At 31.4% G+C, this 18,914-nt stretch overlaps 1 protein-coding gene across 1 annotated transcript in view; it reads right to left on the bottom strand.

Annotated features, from left to right (window-relative positions):
- The window catches only part of LOC149479581 (uncharacterized), a 103,223-nt gene that overhangs the window by 14,180 nt on the left and 70,129 nt on the right, over window positions 1-18,914 (bottom strand). Inside the window, exon 2 of the mRNA XM_089708116.1 lies at window positions 10,313-10,635. Within this exon, the coding sequence (XP_089564242.1) occupies window positions 10,313-10,635 (323 nt within the window). The remainder of the gene's footprint in view (window positions 1-10,312; window positions 10,636-18,914) is intronic.

Genomic DNA, 18,914 nt, shown 5'->3' with positions numbered 1-18,914 from the left:
GCATAGATATAGAAGAAATATTATTATACTGAAAGGTAGTTTTTCTTACCCTACAAATATGTACAATAATCATTTTTATACTACACTAGCTGTCCCGCGGTTTCATCCGCATTGCTCCGCTCCTGTTGGTCTTAACTCTTAACGGGATGATATTATATACCTAGCCTATAGCCTTCGTCGATAAATGGGCTATCTGACTCCGAAAGAATTTTTCAAATCGGACGTCAGTAGTTCCTGAGACTAACGCGTTCAAACATACAAACAAACAAACAAACTCTTCAGCTTTATAAAATTAAGTATAGATTATAAAATTATAAAAAAGATAAATCTCACAATTACTTAAATGTGGACCTAAATATGTAACAATAAAACAAATATTTCTATATAGACATATACGACGACATAACGAGTCTAAATTTAATGACTACATAACTAAATCCAACGCTTATTTTAACAACTGATATGAAACGCGTTTTCCATCTCCCGATATAAAAAAATCGTTGGTCTTAAATTTAATGTTTTTTTTTATTGTTCAGATTACAATAATGCTACAGGGGTGCGTTTATATTCGTGTGTAAAAGCCATATATGTAATGCCTATTTATTAAAATTTCATGATTTCTTCCAAATGTTGTTGTGTGTTAAAAATAATTGAATCTAATAACAATATAATTATTAACATTTAGCAAAAAGCTTTCTTTTCTACTGAGATAGGACTACATTATATACCTGTGGCTTGTATAATAGGTAGTAAGTATATTTATTAACTTTTTATTTACTTTTTTATATACCTACCTTCTTTTACCGACCTATTCTACGGCCCAAGACGAATCATTTATGAGTAATCTATACACACAATAAATCTGTAGAAGGGTCAATTCTGTACATTGAAAATATTGAAAAAATAGCAGGGGGTGTTACTGGATCCATACCAGACCCAATGTGATTACAAAAAATTTTGTCTGTCTGTCTGTATGTTCAGGCATCACGTGAAAACTAACAGTTCGATTGCGATGAAAATTGGTATAATTATACCTTATTATCCTGGGCATAAAATGGTATACTCTTTATTCTGTAAAAATACGTAGAAAAAAAAATCTTAATTTTTCCGCGCCGACGGAGTCGCGGGCGGAAGCTAGTATCCTAATATTATTTTCATACTATTTTTTTATGACAATAGATCGTGTTTTAATTGATGTCATTTGAATCGAAAATGTTGACAACGTTAGTTAACGTCGTTTACAAGAGCATACTCTTAGTAGGTACCTTTTCATAACGTTTGGTTAGTGTTTTTCTTTAGATATCTATAGCATCTATTTTATTGAATATAAAGTTGCCAATTAACAAACTTATAACCTTATTAACGTAATCAGGAATTTCAATCAAGTACTTTATTACCTTCATATACTGGTATATCGTTAAAAAATCATGTACAAAGTTAATATTTTTACGACATGTGTTGATATGGTAACACGTTGAAATTTATAGACAATAAACATAAGGTAACACATTTGTTATGAAAATATTTTACGCAGTCTGAGCTTTAAACGGTTTATATGCGAATAAAGAAGTGCGCTCGTAATCTGCCTACGTTTTATTGTAAAATGTATAAGATAATAAAATGTTTGCATAGAATAAGTAACCACATGGAGTATTGAAATCAGACAAGTACATGTTTTTGAAGAAACATCCATTATGCGATTGATGTTCTTAATTAAATAAAAAAATTTACAAATTAGAGTGACCCAGGCTCCTAAGATAGTAAGAACTGTTTTTCAGGAGGTCTTCCATTTACAGTTACACGACTTGAAAAAAATCAGTGACAATTTAAATAAAATTTGTACAGTTTTAACTCGATATTTCTAAAAAACTAGCTGTGCTCCGCGGTTTTACCGTAGTGCACCACTCTTTTTGGTCTTAGCGAGATGATATACATATAGCCCATCGCCTTCCTCGACTATTGGGCTATCTAACACCGAAAGAATTATTCAAATCGGATCAGTAGTAACCGATAGTAGCACGTTCAAACAACCCCTTCATCTTTATAATATAACTATAGATTTTACACTTTTATGAGAAACACAAGGGAAACGATGAAAACTATTTTCTATAATCTGTCTAATTACTATTTATAACATTTTTGTAGTGTTCAACATTTAAATCAACAATGTCGAATTTAATAATATCCCCAAAACTGGCTGTAAGTATTTGATTTTAACAATCCCATCAAAGGAAACATAAATTCCAAATACAATTGCAAAGTAATATTAAATAAGAAATGAACGTATTTCATACGAACATACAGATACGAATCATAATGAAATCGGAGGAGATTCTTTTGTCAAAATGTTTTATTGGATTACTTCATTCCTGTAATTCATGCATATTTGAAATTAAAACTCCCCCTGGTAATGTGTCGTGAATTTTCTTGAGAGAAGTCTTGGATTTGATTTCTTACAAGATATACAGATGTAGAGCAGGAATTTAATATTATATTGTATCTATACTAATAATTTAAGCTGAAATGATCGTTTGTTTGTTTAGTTGCGCTAATCTCAGCAACTAATAGACGGAGTTTAAAATAAAATTGATGCACACATTTGTATAACATCTTTTACAAGTTATATTAAGTATATATTAAGTATATTAAATTAAAACAAAAAACATAAGACCACAACAAGAGCCTACTAAAACTTTGTTAACCCATGTATTACTATAATTCATTAATCCCGATAAAAAGTTCTTCTAATTACTAATATTCAGTCAAAATCCAAAATAAATTACCACCCATTCTTCATTGCTAATAGTGCACACATTTTCAACACGAAAACGTTAAAATAATTGCAAGAAATCGTCTCAAAAACATTAAATTACAATGCTCGGTTAGAAATTTCATATGCTCCGGTGTACCATAACGATCGAGTTTCTATTGTATGTGGTCATTCCCATGACAGAGAGAGTCTCATATAGTCACATTATGTGTATAGTATTATACTATACATTCATTTCTCCAAATGGACACAAATTTTTAATTCATGTTAAAGAAAAAGTAAACATAGTCTTATTTAATCTGTAGAAATTAAAGGAATGTTAGCAATGTTTAAAATCAATCTGGATTTTGATAGTTTTCGGTTTCGTTTTCGACGACAGTTTTGAAAAAGATAACATACAAAAAAAATGTTATCGTAATGGAAACATAGCTAATTTTTACTTTCAAATGACAAGACCAATAATTAGTAACAAAGACAAGAACAAATTACAATAGAAATAATTCATAACTGAATAACGAATTCTGTTCGCGAACAAAGGTCTTGAAAAACAGGAAAAAAATTGGCGTCAAAACATACTTGAGGTATTAAAAAATCTTTCTAATTAATACCATCAGCGATATTGAGCGTTCGCGCGACGCCTCTCAAAATCTCAAAGATGCAGTGACACCCGTTTTTCATAAATAAAAAAAGAATTAACGTTAAAAAGTCAAAAAACCTCATCCACTTCGAGTTAATGATACGATACGGCGGGCGACGTGAAACAAAGCTTCGGGACTCTGTTACACCGATGTGTAACTCGCTGTATTGTGTGTAACGTGTAACATGGTGTAACGATGGTCAGTTAAACTTTCTTAATTTTTAATTTTACGGAAATTTAAATGTAAAATAATGAAACTTATTCTAAATTATTGAAAACAATTGCTTCCTTTTATATATTTTAAATATTATTATTGAACTAAAGAAAATTATTTTAGTACAGTTTCGTTCTGCTATGTACAAAATCGAAGAAATTAAAATACCTAAAGAATAGAAAATATTCCTATTCTAACGTGGTTTAGAGGATCTGAAACATAATACTAAACAAATAAATAAAATACACAAAAAACCTCTGAATTTAATTCCATTTCAAGATCATTTCCACTGCTCCAGTGTAAAAGCGTCCACACAAAACTTCAAGGTTCGAGACTTGAGACCGTCGCATCTAGAGATGTCTCGATTTTTTCTACTCTATTTTCGATCCGTTTTCCTCGAGTTTTCCCACAAAAACCTCTCGCTTGGCTTCCTCTACAACCTTTAACATCGAATGCAGAGTGCTTTGTGCTGATATACTTTTTATCCTTTTATTACGACGCCAAATCAGACATACCAACATTTGGGGTATACCGTATAAGCGCTGGTTATGTACAATTTTAATCGTAGTAAGTGATGTCGATCATTTGAGTCAAGACGATATTATTTGATGGAAAAAATATGAAGATTCTAAAGTGTCGTTTCATCATTTATTTTCTATTCAGTGTGACGTGAGGTCAAAACTTTTTGTCGTTTCAGCAAAATAGTATTGTAATGGGTATATAAAATAAAATGAATAAGGCTAAAAATTGCATTTGGTAATTTATAGTAGATAGGTCATTTTATAAACTTGATGATACGATGTTTATTGTTTACATTTAACTTGCCAAAGGATGCCTTTGTTTATGAATGCTGTGAAACAAGTCATAACACGCATTTTGGAAATAAACCTAGACTAAGAAGTATCAGTTGATGATAATTTGTGAATTGTAGATATGTAATGCTGATAAATATTTTTTTAATATTCTGGATTCTTATTTACGCTGCTGAGTTCATTATGAGTGTATATGGTTGATTGGTCAAATTGGAGCTAATTAGACAGTTTGCCACTAGGTCAGAATCGTACATTACTTTGAACATTATTATTAAAACAACAAACAAACGAGTAGAAAATAGAATGTACTTGACTTTTGTACCTATTTACTAAAAAACTATCGTTTCTCTGTTCTTCATCTCTACCAACTATCGATTGCTTCGCAATCTTGCTCTATCGAGTGTTATCAAATTCGGTTATGATGAAAATAAAATGATTATTGGTAAAACTATGTTACGACAATTCAAAAGTGCTTCTAGAAGAAGTTAAATTGAATGAATAAATGTTAAAGTTGGAGTTTGAAAAAAAATTATCGTACCGTGTCACCAACCCTATTCCTAACACTTCTGGTCTAGCAAGCATACCGTTGTGAACTTCCAAATTTTTCTAGCTTTTGTTTGATACACGTTAAAATACCGGTGGTATTCCGTAACGAGGCCCACTTCATTATCCGTCGCATATCCAGCCCGCGATTTCCATTTACCAAGCTCCCTCCCATATTTTACTTTTTGCATTATAATTTTTGTCCTTTTTTCTGATTCTAGCTCCTTTTTTCCAACGTCTCGGGTGATTGCTCCGTCGCTACAAGTGGGCATCTACAATGGGATGACATTTTCTTTTTACAGTATCTTAGGACCCCAGGTTGGGGTGAGAAGGAATATTTAAATGAGCGAGGTATGGCTTTGATATTATAGATGTGTTTGAGCACTTCGGATTTTACATTTGCGTCTTGTCAATGATGTGTTTTGTGATACTTTTTGTGAATATCGTAATACCTTGATAATATCTTTACAAGATGTTAGGGGCCGTTCAAGTATTACGTAAGCACCAAGGGGGGGCGGGGGGGTCTCTGTTTTGCTTATTTTGGATGACATGGGGGGTGGGGGGGTCTAGATGATGATTACGTCATTGTTAGTTATTTAAGGTTTTTCTGTTTTAACTGATGTGCATTATTCAAAATTTAGAGCACAAAGATGTTGAATGGCTCGATGAGAGTGACATACACATTCCAAAATCGGGAAAGTGAGCAGACTCACAACACTGAGCAGCAATCCAATGTCATCGATAACTTAGAATCATGGATTCAGGTTTCATGGACTGAAGACTGTTAATGTGTTCCGAAAATATTCTTTATGTTAGTTATGTTCTTTATTTCTGATTATATTTTTTTGTCATTTACTCTATGTGTAACAGTTAAACCTAATATTTTCATGAATTTTCCTATTTTAAAAATAACAATATAAAAAAAACATTTATTACTAAAAATGTTTACGTAAGCATAGGGGGAGGGGGTAAGTGCTTTGCTTACTTTTGATGACAAGGGGGGCGGGGGGGTAAAAAATGGTAAGAAATCTGCTCACGTAATACTTGAACGGCCCCTTAATGGATCCATTGAATTAACTAGGTATTGTACTACCTTCTACCTTGGTACTTTCGTAAACTGATTCTTGATAGAAATTCTTCTTTATGAGTAGTTTCAATGATTCCGAGGAAAATATCTTTATCAAAAATACTGTGTGAATTTCTGTTTAACACGCTGATTTCATTCGATTCAAAGTACAATAATTAATATGCTAGTTCATTTGCTTATAAGAATAAATAGTACATAGTTTATTTATTTTAAACTAATAAAGTGCGTTTATTTGTAACATTAAAATAAATATAAGTAATAACTTACTGTGTAAGTTTAACAAATAATTAAATTTTTAATTTGTATAGGTACTAATTTAGGAGTGGTTTTAAAAGGAAAGGTTTTATCATATCGGATTGCTAATTGCTAAACTGCACATTTTTATTCTCCTTTCTAATATAGTCAATCTATCCCTATATTTACAAATTTATATCCTACCTATCAATTAAAAGAACGAATCTTTCAACATGAATACACGCTACTTACCAAGTAATAGCAGGACATCACAAAAGAAACGAACTCAAACCTTAGCTTAAAACTCGACTCAAATTACTTTTACATTGTGCTCAAGTAATCCACGTAAAAGGCATTATAATGCAGCATCCATAACAGATCATCCCAGCAATTTACTTATGAATATTAACAACCCGAAATAAGGAATAGGGCGGGAAAAAAGGACACGCTTAACAAAAAGAAACCAACCCTCTAGTGATGCTTGAAAATACGAAAATACATTTTGACGGTTGACAAAACTGAAAAGTAATCTAAACTGCACTCCAGATTTTCTGCGCCTTTAATATTTGAGAGTGTCCTCGAATACGGTAGATTTATTTCGGATTTAAATTTATTATGTGCTTTTACGGATGTTTAAAATATATGTGAATTAATTTATAAATGTAATGCCTACGAGCGTTCTTTCTACCTTATTTTTTTAAGGAATATAGTGGATTACATTGTAATTTCTTTTTAGAACATTCTTAATAATTATGTTACTACGCACATACCTATGAAAATTATAGCAGAAAATACTCTAATTACAAAATTTTCATTCTTCAAATATTTAGCCTTTGTCCTAATCCCTTTCTAGTGGAATAGTGTTGACCTATAACCTAAATAAACTATAACCTTTCGCCTTGATGCCTGCGCAAGTTATAACCTACTAAGCTACCAAGCCGAAATTTCATATTATCTAACTTAAACTAGATTTAGAACCTAGTTACTAGCTCCACAATAACATTTCGCAATAGAAACTGCGTTTGATTCTAATCATAAATATCCCAGCCTCTCCCACCGAGTGGCCTAAAAATAGATTCGTTGATGCAATAATTACACGTTGTTCCCTTGTCCTAAATGAAATTGTAGTAGTTCTTAACTGAAATAGATCTATTGTTTACTTTTGATTTTTTAGTTTTGTTCTAGTTGCGTCGTTTGGGAACTTCTTTCAGATTTGCGATTGTTGTGATTCTTAACAACGTATTGTTGTAATGATTAAAATGTCGTTAATTGTGTAACGCAAAATAATTAATACTTAGTACTTTTATAAAATTTTAAATAGTTTGTCACTTTAAATCGCCTTTAAAATAAATATCACTTATCTAATTGTGGAATTTTTATTATTTGAAACATTGTGAATAAATTAAGGAAAATTAATAAAGCAGTTTACTGTCGCAATAATTTAAAGACGAAATTATAAGTGTGACTTTCCAGAACATTAAACAGAATTTTCTGGAACAACCAAAAGAAAACAAATAATTCGCTAAAGAATTTACACCGGCCCTTATATTTTATTACCTTAACGGAAATGAGTCATTCAAATCCTAAGCACCTACAATGAAATCCATCCAATAAGGCGTAAATCCATCTTCATCCCCTGCTATGTTTTGTGGCGCAATTAATTTCCTACTAAATACTAAAATAAATTTATTTCCAGCGTAAACCGAAGATCATTCTTCAAAGTCAATGGATATGTAAGTATGGAAGCGCTTTTTTTGCTTTTCTAGCTTATACTTTATCGTTAATTTCGGTTTTAAATGAAATTGTACTGACGCGGACGTATTTATCTTCTATAGTCTATTATCAACCGAATTAATGAAAAAATAATTTATAATATTATCTATTGAAAAATAATGGATTGTGATTCCTTTAAAAATCATTTGTTTACATGAATCAACAGTCATGTAAAAAAAGGAAACATGAAATCTCGACACCAAGAAAATTACTTATTAAAAAATATAAATGTAGAGCGCATCCTTTAACTATGTGTAATAAATTGGATTGCATCACAACTAAAAATAGTATAAACCTTTTTGTAAAAGTGACACAGATTTCCAGTTGCAGCATTAAAAGTAAACAGAAGTTGGCGACGCGCCAAAATGCGTAACATCTGCGTGTGAATAAATTTTCTTATTACGAGTGCAAAGCGAATGCTAAGTGACAGCGATAATTGAGTAGGTCTACTTACACTTCCTCGTGTTAATAGTTAGCAAACAGTTTAACACAATATTGTCTTTACTTTATTTTATTGTTAACATTCTAATACGTAAATTATACCGATATAAACGTATATTTTAGGGAAGTGGTTAAAATAAAAAAAAGCCCATTCCATAGTCTAATCTCATCAATAAAGAAAACACTCGTAGTAAAGTTTATTTGAACGTAAAACTGTGCGTATTGGAAAAGATTTAATTTCCGCTTCAGTCAGCGCTTTTTATTTTATTGTATTGTTACATTAACAATATAATTGCACCCTTATATTTAGTGCTTACTGCTTAGACATATTTATTTTCTTACGCCTGACTGTTAGGAAAAGCAATCTTTACGATAGGAATTCTGTTGCTCTGCATTTCCACTAGGCGCATAGTATTACTAAAATTTACTTTAAATCGCTATTGGGATTGTGAATCGTGAATCTTTTATCAAAAGTAAAACCTTTTTTTTACGGTTTTTCTGAAAAACTAAAATCTTTTATCAGAAAAACCGTATTTGTAGGTTCAAAATTGAAACTAGCACATGTTAATCACAGCAGATACACTCGTTAATGGTACATTAAACATGCATATGAAAAGTAAAAGTGTTGTTTCACACTTTATTCGGAGATGTTAATTGCTTTTTAGGCCAAAACACTATATTTATGGGTCGTAACTCGTAATATTTGCGTATATTTTTAACTGATACAGCCATAAGATACAAAGTTAGCACATAATATACAGGTTCATCGACACATAGGTATGATTCATATGCGCGCTAACAAAGGCCCGCACGTGCGGTATAAAAAATAACAATTGGATATATTTAAAATGTTGACAATTTGCACGTATGTTAGTGCGTAAATAATTATTCGAGATTCGTGATAGATTGATCTCATTTTTATTTATATTCGTAATTCCGTACGCATTTCGTATAATATCTATTATGAGCTGAGAACTTTGGTTCTAGCAAATGTTATCTACATCTATTGATTTAAACAGAGCCCTGAATGAGTGACAATTTAGTAACACATAATGAAAACTAATCATTATAGCCTACCTTCACGCATTATTATTTCTTTATCTCAAACAGCTGACATTATTTAATTGAACTTAAATGATAAATAACTAATTGACCTAGTGGATTTGCAATAATACCATCTACTTACACATTTAATATTATACATGATAATAATTTGCCTGTATGTTTGTTACGTATGTTTTATTTCTATATATTAGAGAGTACGTCTTGTTAGGAAAAAATATTCAAAATGGGTGAAATAGGGAATCAAAATGTTTATAGGAGACGGTACCGGGAATTAACGTGAATTGCGCGCAATCGTTAATTAATTATTTTCTGGTAAAAAAGCCATTATCTTTTTTCACAAGAAAAACTGAATTAAAGTAGTGAGTCAGTAAGTTCAAATGAAGCTATACCATCGATCATTAAAGTGTAGTGAGTACTGATACTGTGTTTCATACTTATATGATAAGATAAAGGAAAGTCCCTATAGGCAATTTCACATACATATTTTGATCTTATTTTGGTTAATTATTTCAAGTACGATTTTAAAAAGTTGCACCGTAGACCGTAGCCCCCTAATAAGTATTTCAAATCTAGACTTATTTATATCTATGTCAAATTAGCCGTTTTTGTAACATAGGCACACAAAGGTTATACATAAATATAATAAATTAAAAATATAATTTACATTCGGCCTATACTTTCGCACATACAAAATTAGTACCAATCTACCAGGAGTACATAAACACACAAGACTCACCACATCAGTGTCCATAATTCCGTCAGCCACGTCTGTCCCGCCCTTATCCCGCCAATGCTTCTCGCTCGTCAGAAAACTGAAGGAGGAATCCCGTCTAGGACTCAATAGTACCCCCGCTGGTGTCCTAGGGCTGCCATATCTGAATATTTCTATGTTTGTAGTTGAGAAAGGATCGTTCCCGTTGTCTGTTCTAGGGCTGACAAACACGTCGTCGTCAAGGTCCATGTCCAGTGGAAAGGTTAAAGGTGGTGATGATGCAGATAAACGGCAGAATGGAGGCGCTTGTGATGGACGCTCGATGTCGGACTCGGAGAAAGGGCGATCTGGGGATAGAAAAAAATATAAATTAATATAAATAATTAATAAAAATATCCCTGAGAAATGTTTAAAGCATTTGAATAATATAAAACAGGATTCGTATGATGTTTGTGTTTTTTGTTTATAATTTTTAAATTAATTAAATTCTGACACTGCACTCAACAAACAGAACTAACGAAGTCACGAATTGACATAATATTATACAAAATCCCTAATTAATTTAACAACTACCCCACTTTTTTCTACAACTAAGATGCAACGGCAGAAACGTGAACTGGGTAAGCAAAAAAAAAAAAAGAAACAGAAAAGGACAAAAAATATAAGCAGAATCACAGAAATAAATGGGACATTAACAACGTACAAGTATCGAGATTCGAAGCGACAGAACAAAGGACGAGCAATTTGTTATCAATGAGATCGATGATATGAGTACCAGGCGACCAGGATATCCAAAGAGGTTATAAGGAATAGAAATTATTAAAATCTTCGTCCGCAGACGAAACCCGTTTTGTCAAGGCGCACGTGCAGCGACCGGCCGCTGTGCGAGCGGGATGGGTGTACGTCCATAGTACGTCTCTCTCTAAAGTGCAACGTTCGTAATATAGTGGATGAGGTTGGATGAATAACCGCAACATCTAACTTGCATTACGTAAGGTGTCCGGTTCGGATTAGCTATTGTTTTCTATTCAAACTGGTTGGTTGTCTCCACTTTGACTTATTAATTTGATCATCGTTTAACAACTACTAAGTAGGCATTCATGTAACGTCAGAAAAGATGTTCATTTGGTACGATATGTTTTCATTCATTGATATTGAAACTACATAATGATACAATAACTGTGTGATTAAACTTTTTAGATGTATCGAGTATATAAAATATAACAAATCATGCAAATAATTGTGTTCAATCTAAAACTTAATATTTTATCATAATTCTGAACAGTCATAAACCTTTTGAAACCCTTTATGCGTTTTGTATGTTAACGTACTTATTCTAAGTATTTCGCATAAACATTAACCTAACAAGTATGTACTCGAGTTTCCATTTAATAAATTTAATTTCAAGAGCTATGTAAATAAATTTAGACTATCCTCAATATTCTTTCGCAGCTTTTTTTAACTGGACGCGTAACACAGGTGTTTTGTAGCTCTATAGCGTACATAGAATTTAGTTTATTTAAAATGTATATTCTTTATTTATAGCTCCGTTTCATTATTTATTCAAAGTTCTTTTGGTAAGCTTTAGGTAAATAATAATTTCGTTATCATCTTTATAATACGAAGGGAACTACATTTTATAATAAAACTAGCTTTCCGCCCGCGGCTTCGCCCGCGTTTTCAGAGAAAACCCCGCATAGTTCCCTTTCCCGTGGGATTTTCGGGATAAAACCTATCCTATCCCTCAAGTTGGATCGCACTGCACATGGTGTGCGAATTTTATTATAATCGGTTAAGTGGTTTAGGAGTCCATTGAGGACAAACATTGTGACACGAGATTTATATATATTAAGATAAATGTATTGAAGATTTTAATGTTATATTAAATACGTTGCAGAATGTAAAATCGCATATTGATATTTATTAAAATTGTAGCCGTGATCTATTCAAGTGTAAACTTGTTTAAAATTAGATACTTAAATCAATTACTAAAGCTTGCATCACATTTATAACATTTCGACAATCATAAACCAACCAACATTCCGATACTATTTTTAGTAATAGGCATATAAAAACCAAAAGCTTGCGGAAAAGTTAAACCGAAGTAGGAAAAATAAGCAAGTCTTTGATACTCGAACATAAACAGTGAGGTGACCATTAAACGTGTTGTATCGATAAAATGGTTTATGAGCTATAAATCAAGTATCGATAGATGTTGCATCATTGGTCAGACAATGAAATGGCTACTAAACCTCATTTATTTGATTAATATCGTAATAGTATACTTCAAATAATGTTATAATTATTTTATTAGTTTATGTAATTTTAATTATGGTAGTAATGAGAGTAAAAGATACGTGTTAAAATAATATTTGAGAGTAATTTTATAGTTTTAATGTCGATATATCAAAAACCTTATTTCAACGATAATAATTCTCAACTCAAAATTACTTTTCTAAGAAATGGAAGCTTCCTTTCATAATTAATATTGTTAAGTTTTAAATGTTTTATGTTTTTCGCAAAATATTATATATAATTCGTCTATTTTCTACATCTTAAAAGAGATTTTAATACACAAACAACCAGACAAATCAATTTAATTTAGAATATAAATCGAATAAATTAAAATATAATACCTATACTTGAAACATCATTGTCGTTATTGACCTATAGGGTCACAGATAATTCAAAATTCCCATACATCAAGTTTATTCAACATGGTCAGTAAGAAATTGACCACATACAAGATGATTGTCATCTATTTAATCCTATAAGTACCATTCATTTGATTCAGTGATTAATTGAATTATCACGAAAACAGTTGAATGTTTTATTCAGATTTTGATGGGTAAGCGAAACTGGTTTATATTAATTATAACTTTATAAGTTTAATTTTTTGTGGCTACTGAGTACGTTTAAAATATTAAAAAATAAACTTACTAAAATTTTTAAAGAAATTCCATTCAAACACGTGAAATTTTGTACATTTTGCATGGTGTTGTTTATTTTATATTATAAGACTGTTGTACAATAAAGAGTAAATTAATAAACATTTAGAAATTAAAGACTTTTTAACGGATTTTAAACGCGATGTATTCATTATATATACTAATCAGTAATCAGTCTCCCGTGACCACGCTCGCTGTAAAGTGTTCGAAACGTCGGGAAAATTATATATAATGAATAAATCGCGTTTAAAATCCGTTAGCCTTTAATTTCTAAATGTATAATACTCGCGTAAAATCAAACACTAGAAAATACTAAATTAATAAACAATAAATAAATGGTACTTGTTATCATTTCAATCTAGAAAACATTACAAGAATAAGATCCATTTCACTATTCCTTACAATATTTGTACTTTTCTTATAATAGGTATGTATATTCAAAACATAATCGCACATAACAGCCAATTAACAGAACCATAAAACGAGCCGAAACATTTGCAAACTTTGTTACGAAGCCTATCTTCAAGCATCTAACAAGGATTTTAACTACACACATTAAACGTACACATTACCCCCCATACCCGTACTATATGCAAACATATTTCAAATTCAAGTAAGATATTTAAATGGATTATAAGCGATAGGTACTAATTATAATACCTGAAAACAATTTGATACTTGCTTTAAATCAGACGCCATCAGGCACAGTTAGGCGTTTAAAGGCGATTATGCACTTAACGACAATTATCTTGATGCCACTGAAGATTGGCTTTATAAATAGATTCGATGGAACAAGCCAGAAGAAAGTTAGAGGCTCAGCTTTAATGCGCAACGAAAGTCTAAAAGATGATAATCTAGGAACTGTTTGGAAAAACTATTTTAATCGGTTCTTAATATCCTGCAATCAGTAGAACGGATTTAAAAGTGGTAAATAGTAAACGGCGGTAAAATGTGGTAATGATGATTCAAAAGTGCTTCTAAAAGAAGTCTCATCGAATATTTCATAATAATTATGTACCAATTGGAAGCCTATACCTCAACAATTCCATCAATCAAAATGTATCAAAAATAATAATTAAAACTTGAATGCATAAATCTTAGTAAAATTAAGATAACTCACAAAAACAACAATCGAGTATTCGAATTTACTATATTACTATTAAGCAACAGACCGTTTAAATAAAACGATACATTATTACACTTAATTGTTAATCCAATTATTATGGTATAGTAAATCATAGGGCTATTAAATATAATCAAACTATCATCTTCAACGGAGATACTTATTTAATAATAATATATTAGATATTTTTCTATCTCGGTAGCCGTGTTTTTTAAACGAGTTGAATTGCCTATATCATAAATAACTAGTGTTGCCGCTCGATAGTCCACTATCGATAGTCTATCGATTAACTATCGATAGTTGGGGAAAAGCAATAGTATCGATAGCACTATCGATACTATCGATAGTGTCGATACTATCGATAGTATCGATAGTCCTATAAGCGTAAATACTATCGACACATAGCAATACCATCGATAGTATCGATACTATCGAAGCTCAATATCGAACGAACTATCGATACTATCGATAGTGTCGATACTATCGAAGCTCAATATCGAACGAACTATCGATACAATCGATAGTGTCGATACTATTGATAATATCGTCCCATCGATAGTGACCTTTTTCTCGATAGTATTGCTTTATCAATAATATTATAGTGGATGACAGAGAACTAGATGTTTGGTTATAATACTTTTCAAGTTATCTATTGGCGCTTTGTACAATCCATTTTTTTTAGTTCGTTAATTCGTATTCCAATAAGCCCATTGACTGACCCATTATACCAAGAAATCGTGAACAATACTATTGCACAATTTACTACTATCGATAGCTCAAAACTATCGATAGTATCAGTACTATCGATAGTATCGATTGTAGTTGCAATATTCAGTAGCAATAGTATCGATACTATCGACAGTATCGATAGTATAGCAACTATTGGCAATCAATACTATCGATTTTATCGATACTATTGCAGTTCATCAATAGTATTCCATGATTAACGCTATCGATAGTATCGATAGTATCGATAATATCGATACTATCGATAGTGCTATCGATATTCTGACTTATTTTCAAGGTCAACTATCGATAGTCAAACTATCGATAGTTCGGCAACACTATAAATAACCTTTTTAAAGTTTTGTTATTTGATCTAGGCTTCTTTCGAACTTAAGGTATCGAATAATTCAACAATAAAAACTAAGGTATCTAAATAATAAAACTTAAAATAAGGATCTCACAAAATGTGACAATTTTTTAAACAAAAAACAAGCAAAAAAACACACAACAAATTGTTCGTCCTGTTTTAAAAATTATTGTCTATTTCTCAGGTTGACCATTTCCACAAACTATCATTATAATATGCAAAAAAAAATAACTATATTTTTTAACACTTTATTCTAAATTGCATTTGCACATTAAATTTTCTCCCACACTATCTAAACATTGGTACCTTTACGTCATTCCTTACACAGACTATAAACACTCTAGCGATGCTAATTGCACTTGCACTGTCATTTATTTAACTTCACAATTTTGACAGATATAAACATTCATAACTTACGTTTACTCCGTGGTTTACTCGCTTTGTCTGTAACCCGTGTACATCATTATTCATACGCTAGCAACTACAATTAATAAGTTAAACTTCATAAGCATTTGCATACAATGTGCGATGACAGTGACGGCTTGACGCAGCCACAACGCAACTAACTATGTTCTGTCAGCTTCTTATTGGATGTTTTTGTATTAGTTTAATAGGTTATTTAACGTTTATCAGGCATGCTGGATGTTATGAATATTTAGGGTGGTTCTTTAATCATTTTTTCTTTATAAGTGCATACTTGTAAGTACTTTATAAGTACATAATGTAACTGTAATATACTGGTAATGAAAATATGTGATTAGCATTATTAATTTTTAGCATATTATTTTGTAATAGATATCAAAAATATGCGCAGTAGGAACTAACAAAAATAATATTGGCTCTAACATTAGATGAAAATATATTCTGCGACTGAAACAGTCTACATTGTAACACTCGATGACACAACAAAAGAAAAATCCAATGCCAACTGATAAGGCATTATCATTGCATTTTAAGTAAACAATGTTTTCTATACTGCGGTAACAAAAACTGTAAATCATCGTCGTTACAAATTGGTAAGCGACGTAAACAAATTTAAGTCCAACCAACAGAATGGCTACTTTTGTTCCTTTTGTCAATAAGTTCGACGTGAAGAAATACAATGATTCATTGAAAACAAAACCAGCCATCTTATCTGCAGCTACTGCGCTACGCGGGACCGGCTTGGAAATATGGTAATCATTTGGAAAGCATTAGTGCAGTGACACGTGACATAGCACGAAATATGACCGTGATAAACGTATGCATGGAGTTTTATACAAAAGGTTTTTAGTTGCTCTTCTGGTTTTTAACGTTCAAAAATGGTTAGGGATTCTGTAAATGACCACTCATTATTGTTTTATATTCCTTTCGACATTACAGTGAATACCATTTCTTGATTTGATGACAATGCAAAATAGAAACTACCTTCACCTATTTCTGCGCTGCTGGTACGTTACGTTTTTATTGGTCCAATAATTATTGTAAATTGACTGCGTGGAAAATGGGCATAGTAAATAAACACGTTTCAATATCCAAATAACATTAAAATCGTAAATTATAATTGGATTACCATTTATGGTGTTAGTTTCAATAATATTCTATTCGGCTGTATTACGCCAATGTACCTAATATAATTTCGAAACGTTGGCTACGTAAAGATCTTTATGCCTACTTATAGTTTCTGATTTTGAATTTAGTAGAATTGATATTTGACTTATATTATAAATGTGCAAGATTATGATTGTGTGCATGAATGTAAAATAATCCTAAACAATTTTAGTATAAAAACATTCTTTCATTTTCGATATAGAGTTAGTATCTGGTATCGTAGTGGCAGTTTAGTATCGCTAAGAACAATATTTTTCAACAAAATTTATTTTGCCCCGTGGGATAGTTTCGACGGAATTAGGTAAATATTAATGTGATAAAGATTATCCTAATTTACAAGACTCTTTGATTCACTTCCATATTCAGGATTGAGTAAGGAGTAAGTTTTGTATAGGATAGATGCTACTATGGCTTACCATCCTTAGTTTCGTGACATGTCTTGGTCCAGCGGCCAGCCCGTATTCAAGAAATATTGCTTGCGGGAACCCGCTTTTGGGCTCTCAATTTTAGGTTATTTTATTGGCATTTAAATATTTTCGGCCCGTATCGAAACACCAATTCCAGAAGCCGTGGTTTCTGACCTCAGATTTATGGGCTTTTTTATACGAATTTAAGTGGCCGTTTTGGTATGTTTCATATTTTATGAGCGTTAATCATATATGTGTTACAATTTGGTTGCGTGGCTTTTTATGTGAATTCAGGATTTAGTAAGTTTTAAAAAATAAAATTTATTACAACGCCGTCTAGTAGTAAAAATTGTGGACGATAAACTAAGGTAAACGGTAAAAAATGTATAAAAAATAAACATAATATAGAAAATCTCAAAATATCAGGATGCTATTAATTCTTATACCAGATGCGCTTTGAAAGCTAAACAAACTTTTCTGTTGTATATTACATTTTCACAGCAAAACTACGTATATACTTAATATACCTAGGTAGTTATATATAGGCTAACCGCTAAAACATTTCCCTTATATCCATATTTCGCCAAGTCAACAAAATAAACAATCGACTGCACGTCATATCACAGAACAAGTCGAGGCCAGTGACCCAAAATAAGAATAAGATGATATTTTATTTTCAAGATACGAGTACTATCGTGGCATAAATTAAAGGGTTTATATTTTCTCTCTTTCTCGTACCACGTGTTTTGGTGGGACTTAGCGAGGCTGTACGGTGCGCAAATAATATTGAAATATCTATTATTTAAAAATTCTATTTGTATGATTATATGTACTCACATTAGTTCTTTTCGTTTGTAAATCTGATAGTAATTACAGCCAAGGGTCAGGGCTGCAGGAAGGGTCTAGCCGTGTATTTATGAAACTGTAGATATATACATTTTTCATAACCGCTGTAAGTAGAATACCTACATAATGAATGCAAAAAATTTAAGTGTCCAACTATTTCCTAAATCTTTGTGTTTAAAAATCACAATTACTTAATTGCAATACTACATTCAATGAAAATAGGAACATGCTTCATTTTACTCAACACTATGTTTGTAATATATAATATGTATATCCATGTTTATAAACATGAGGAACATATTGTAACAGTATTAGGATCACTCACCACGTCTAAGATAAAGGATATCATTATAGCAAGCATTTTCACTCAATATCAGCACATAAAATGATTTTATGCATTATATTATATCTAGCACATATTCATAAATGCCCTGATCACAATAACTATGTTATTTATGTGCTGTCCGTAGTAGAATAGCCCTACAAGAAATCATTAGTAATATTTATAACTGCATAAATCTGTCGCAAAATATATGCGTAAAGTTTTTTATTGCGATTTCTGTGTTTTGGTCAAGCGTGATCTGTAGCATAGTTTTTAACCGACTTCAAAAAAAAGGAG

This window comes from Colias philodice, chromosome 20, assembly GCF_061535455.1.
Source record: "Colias philodice isolate Cphi_HAF_F1 chromosome 20, ilColPhil1 Martin Lab GWU primary, whole genome shotgun sequence".
NCBI lineage: Eukaryota > Metazoa > Arthropoda > Insecta > Lepidoptera > Pieridae > Colias > Colias philodice.
The sequence above is the reverse complement of the archived record's forward strand: the minus strand, read 5'-3'. Positions and strand labels throughout refer to the sequence as shown.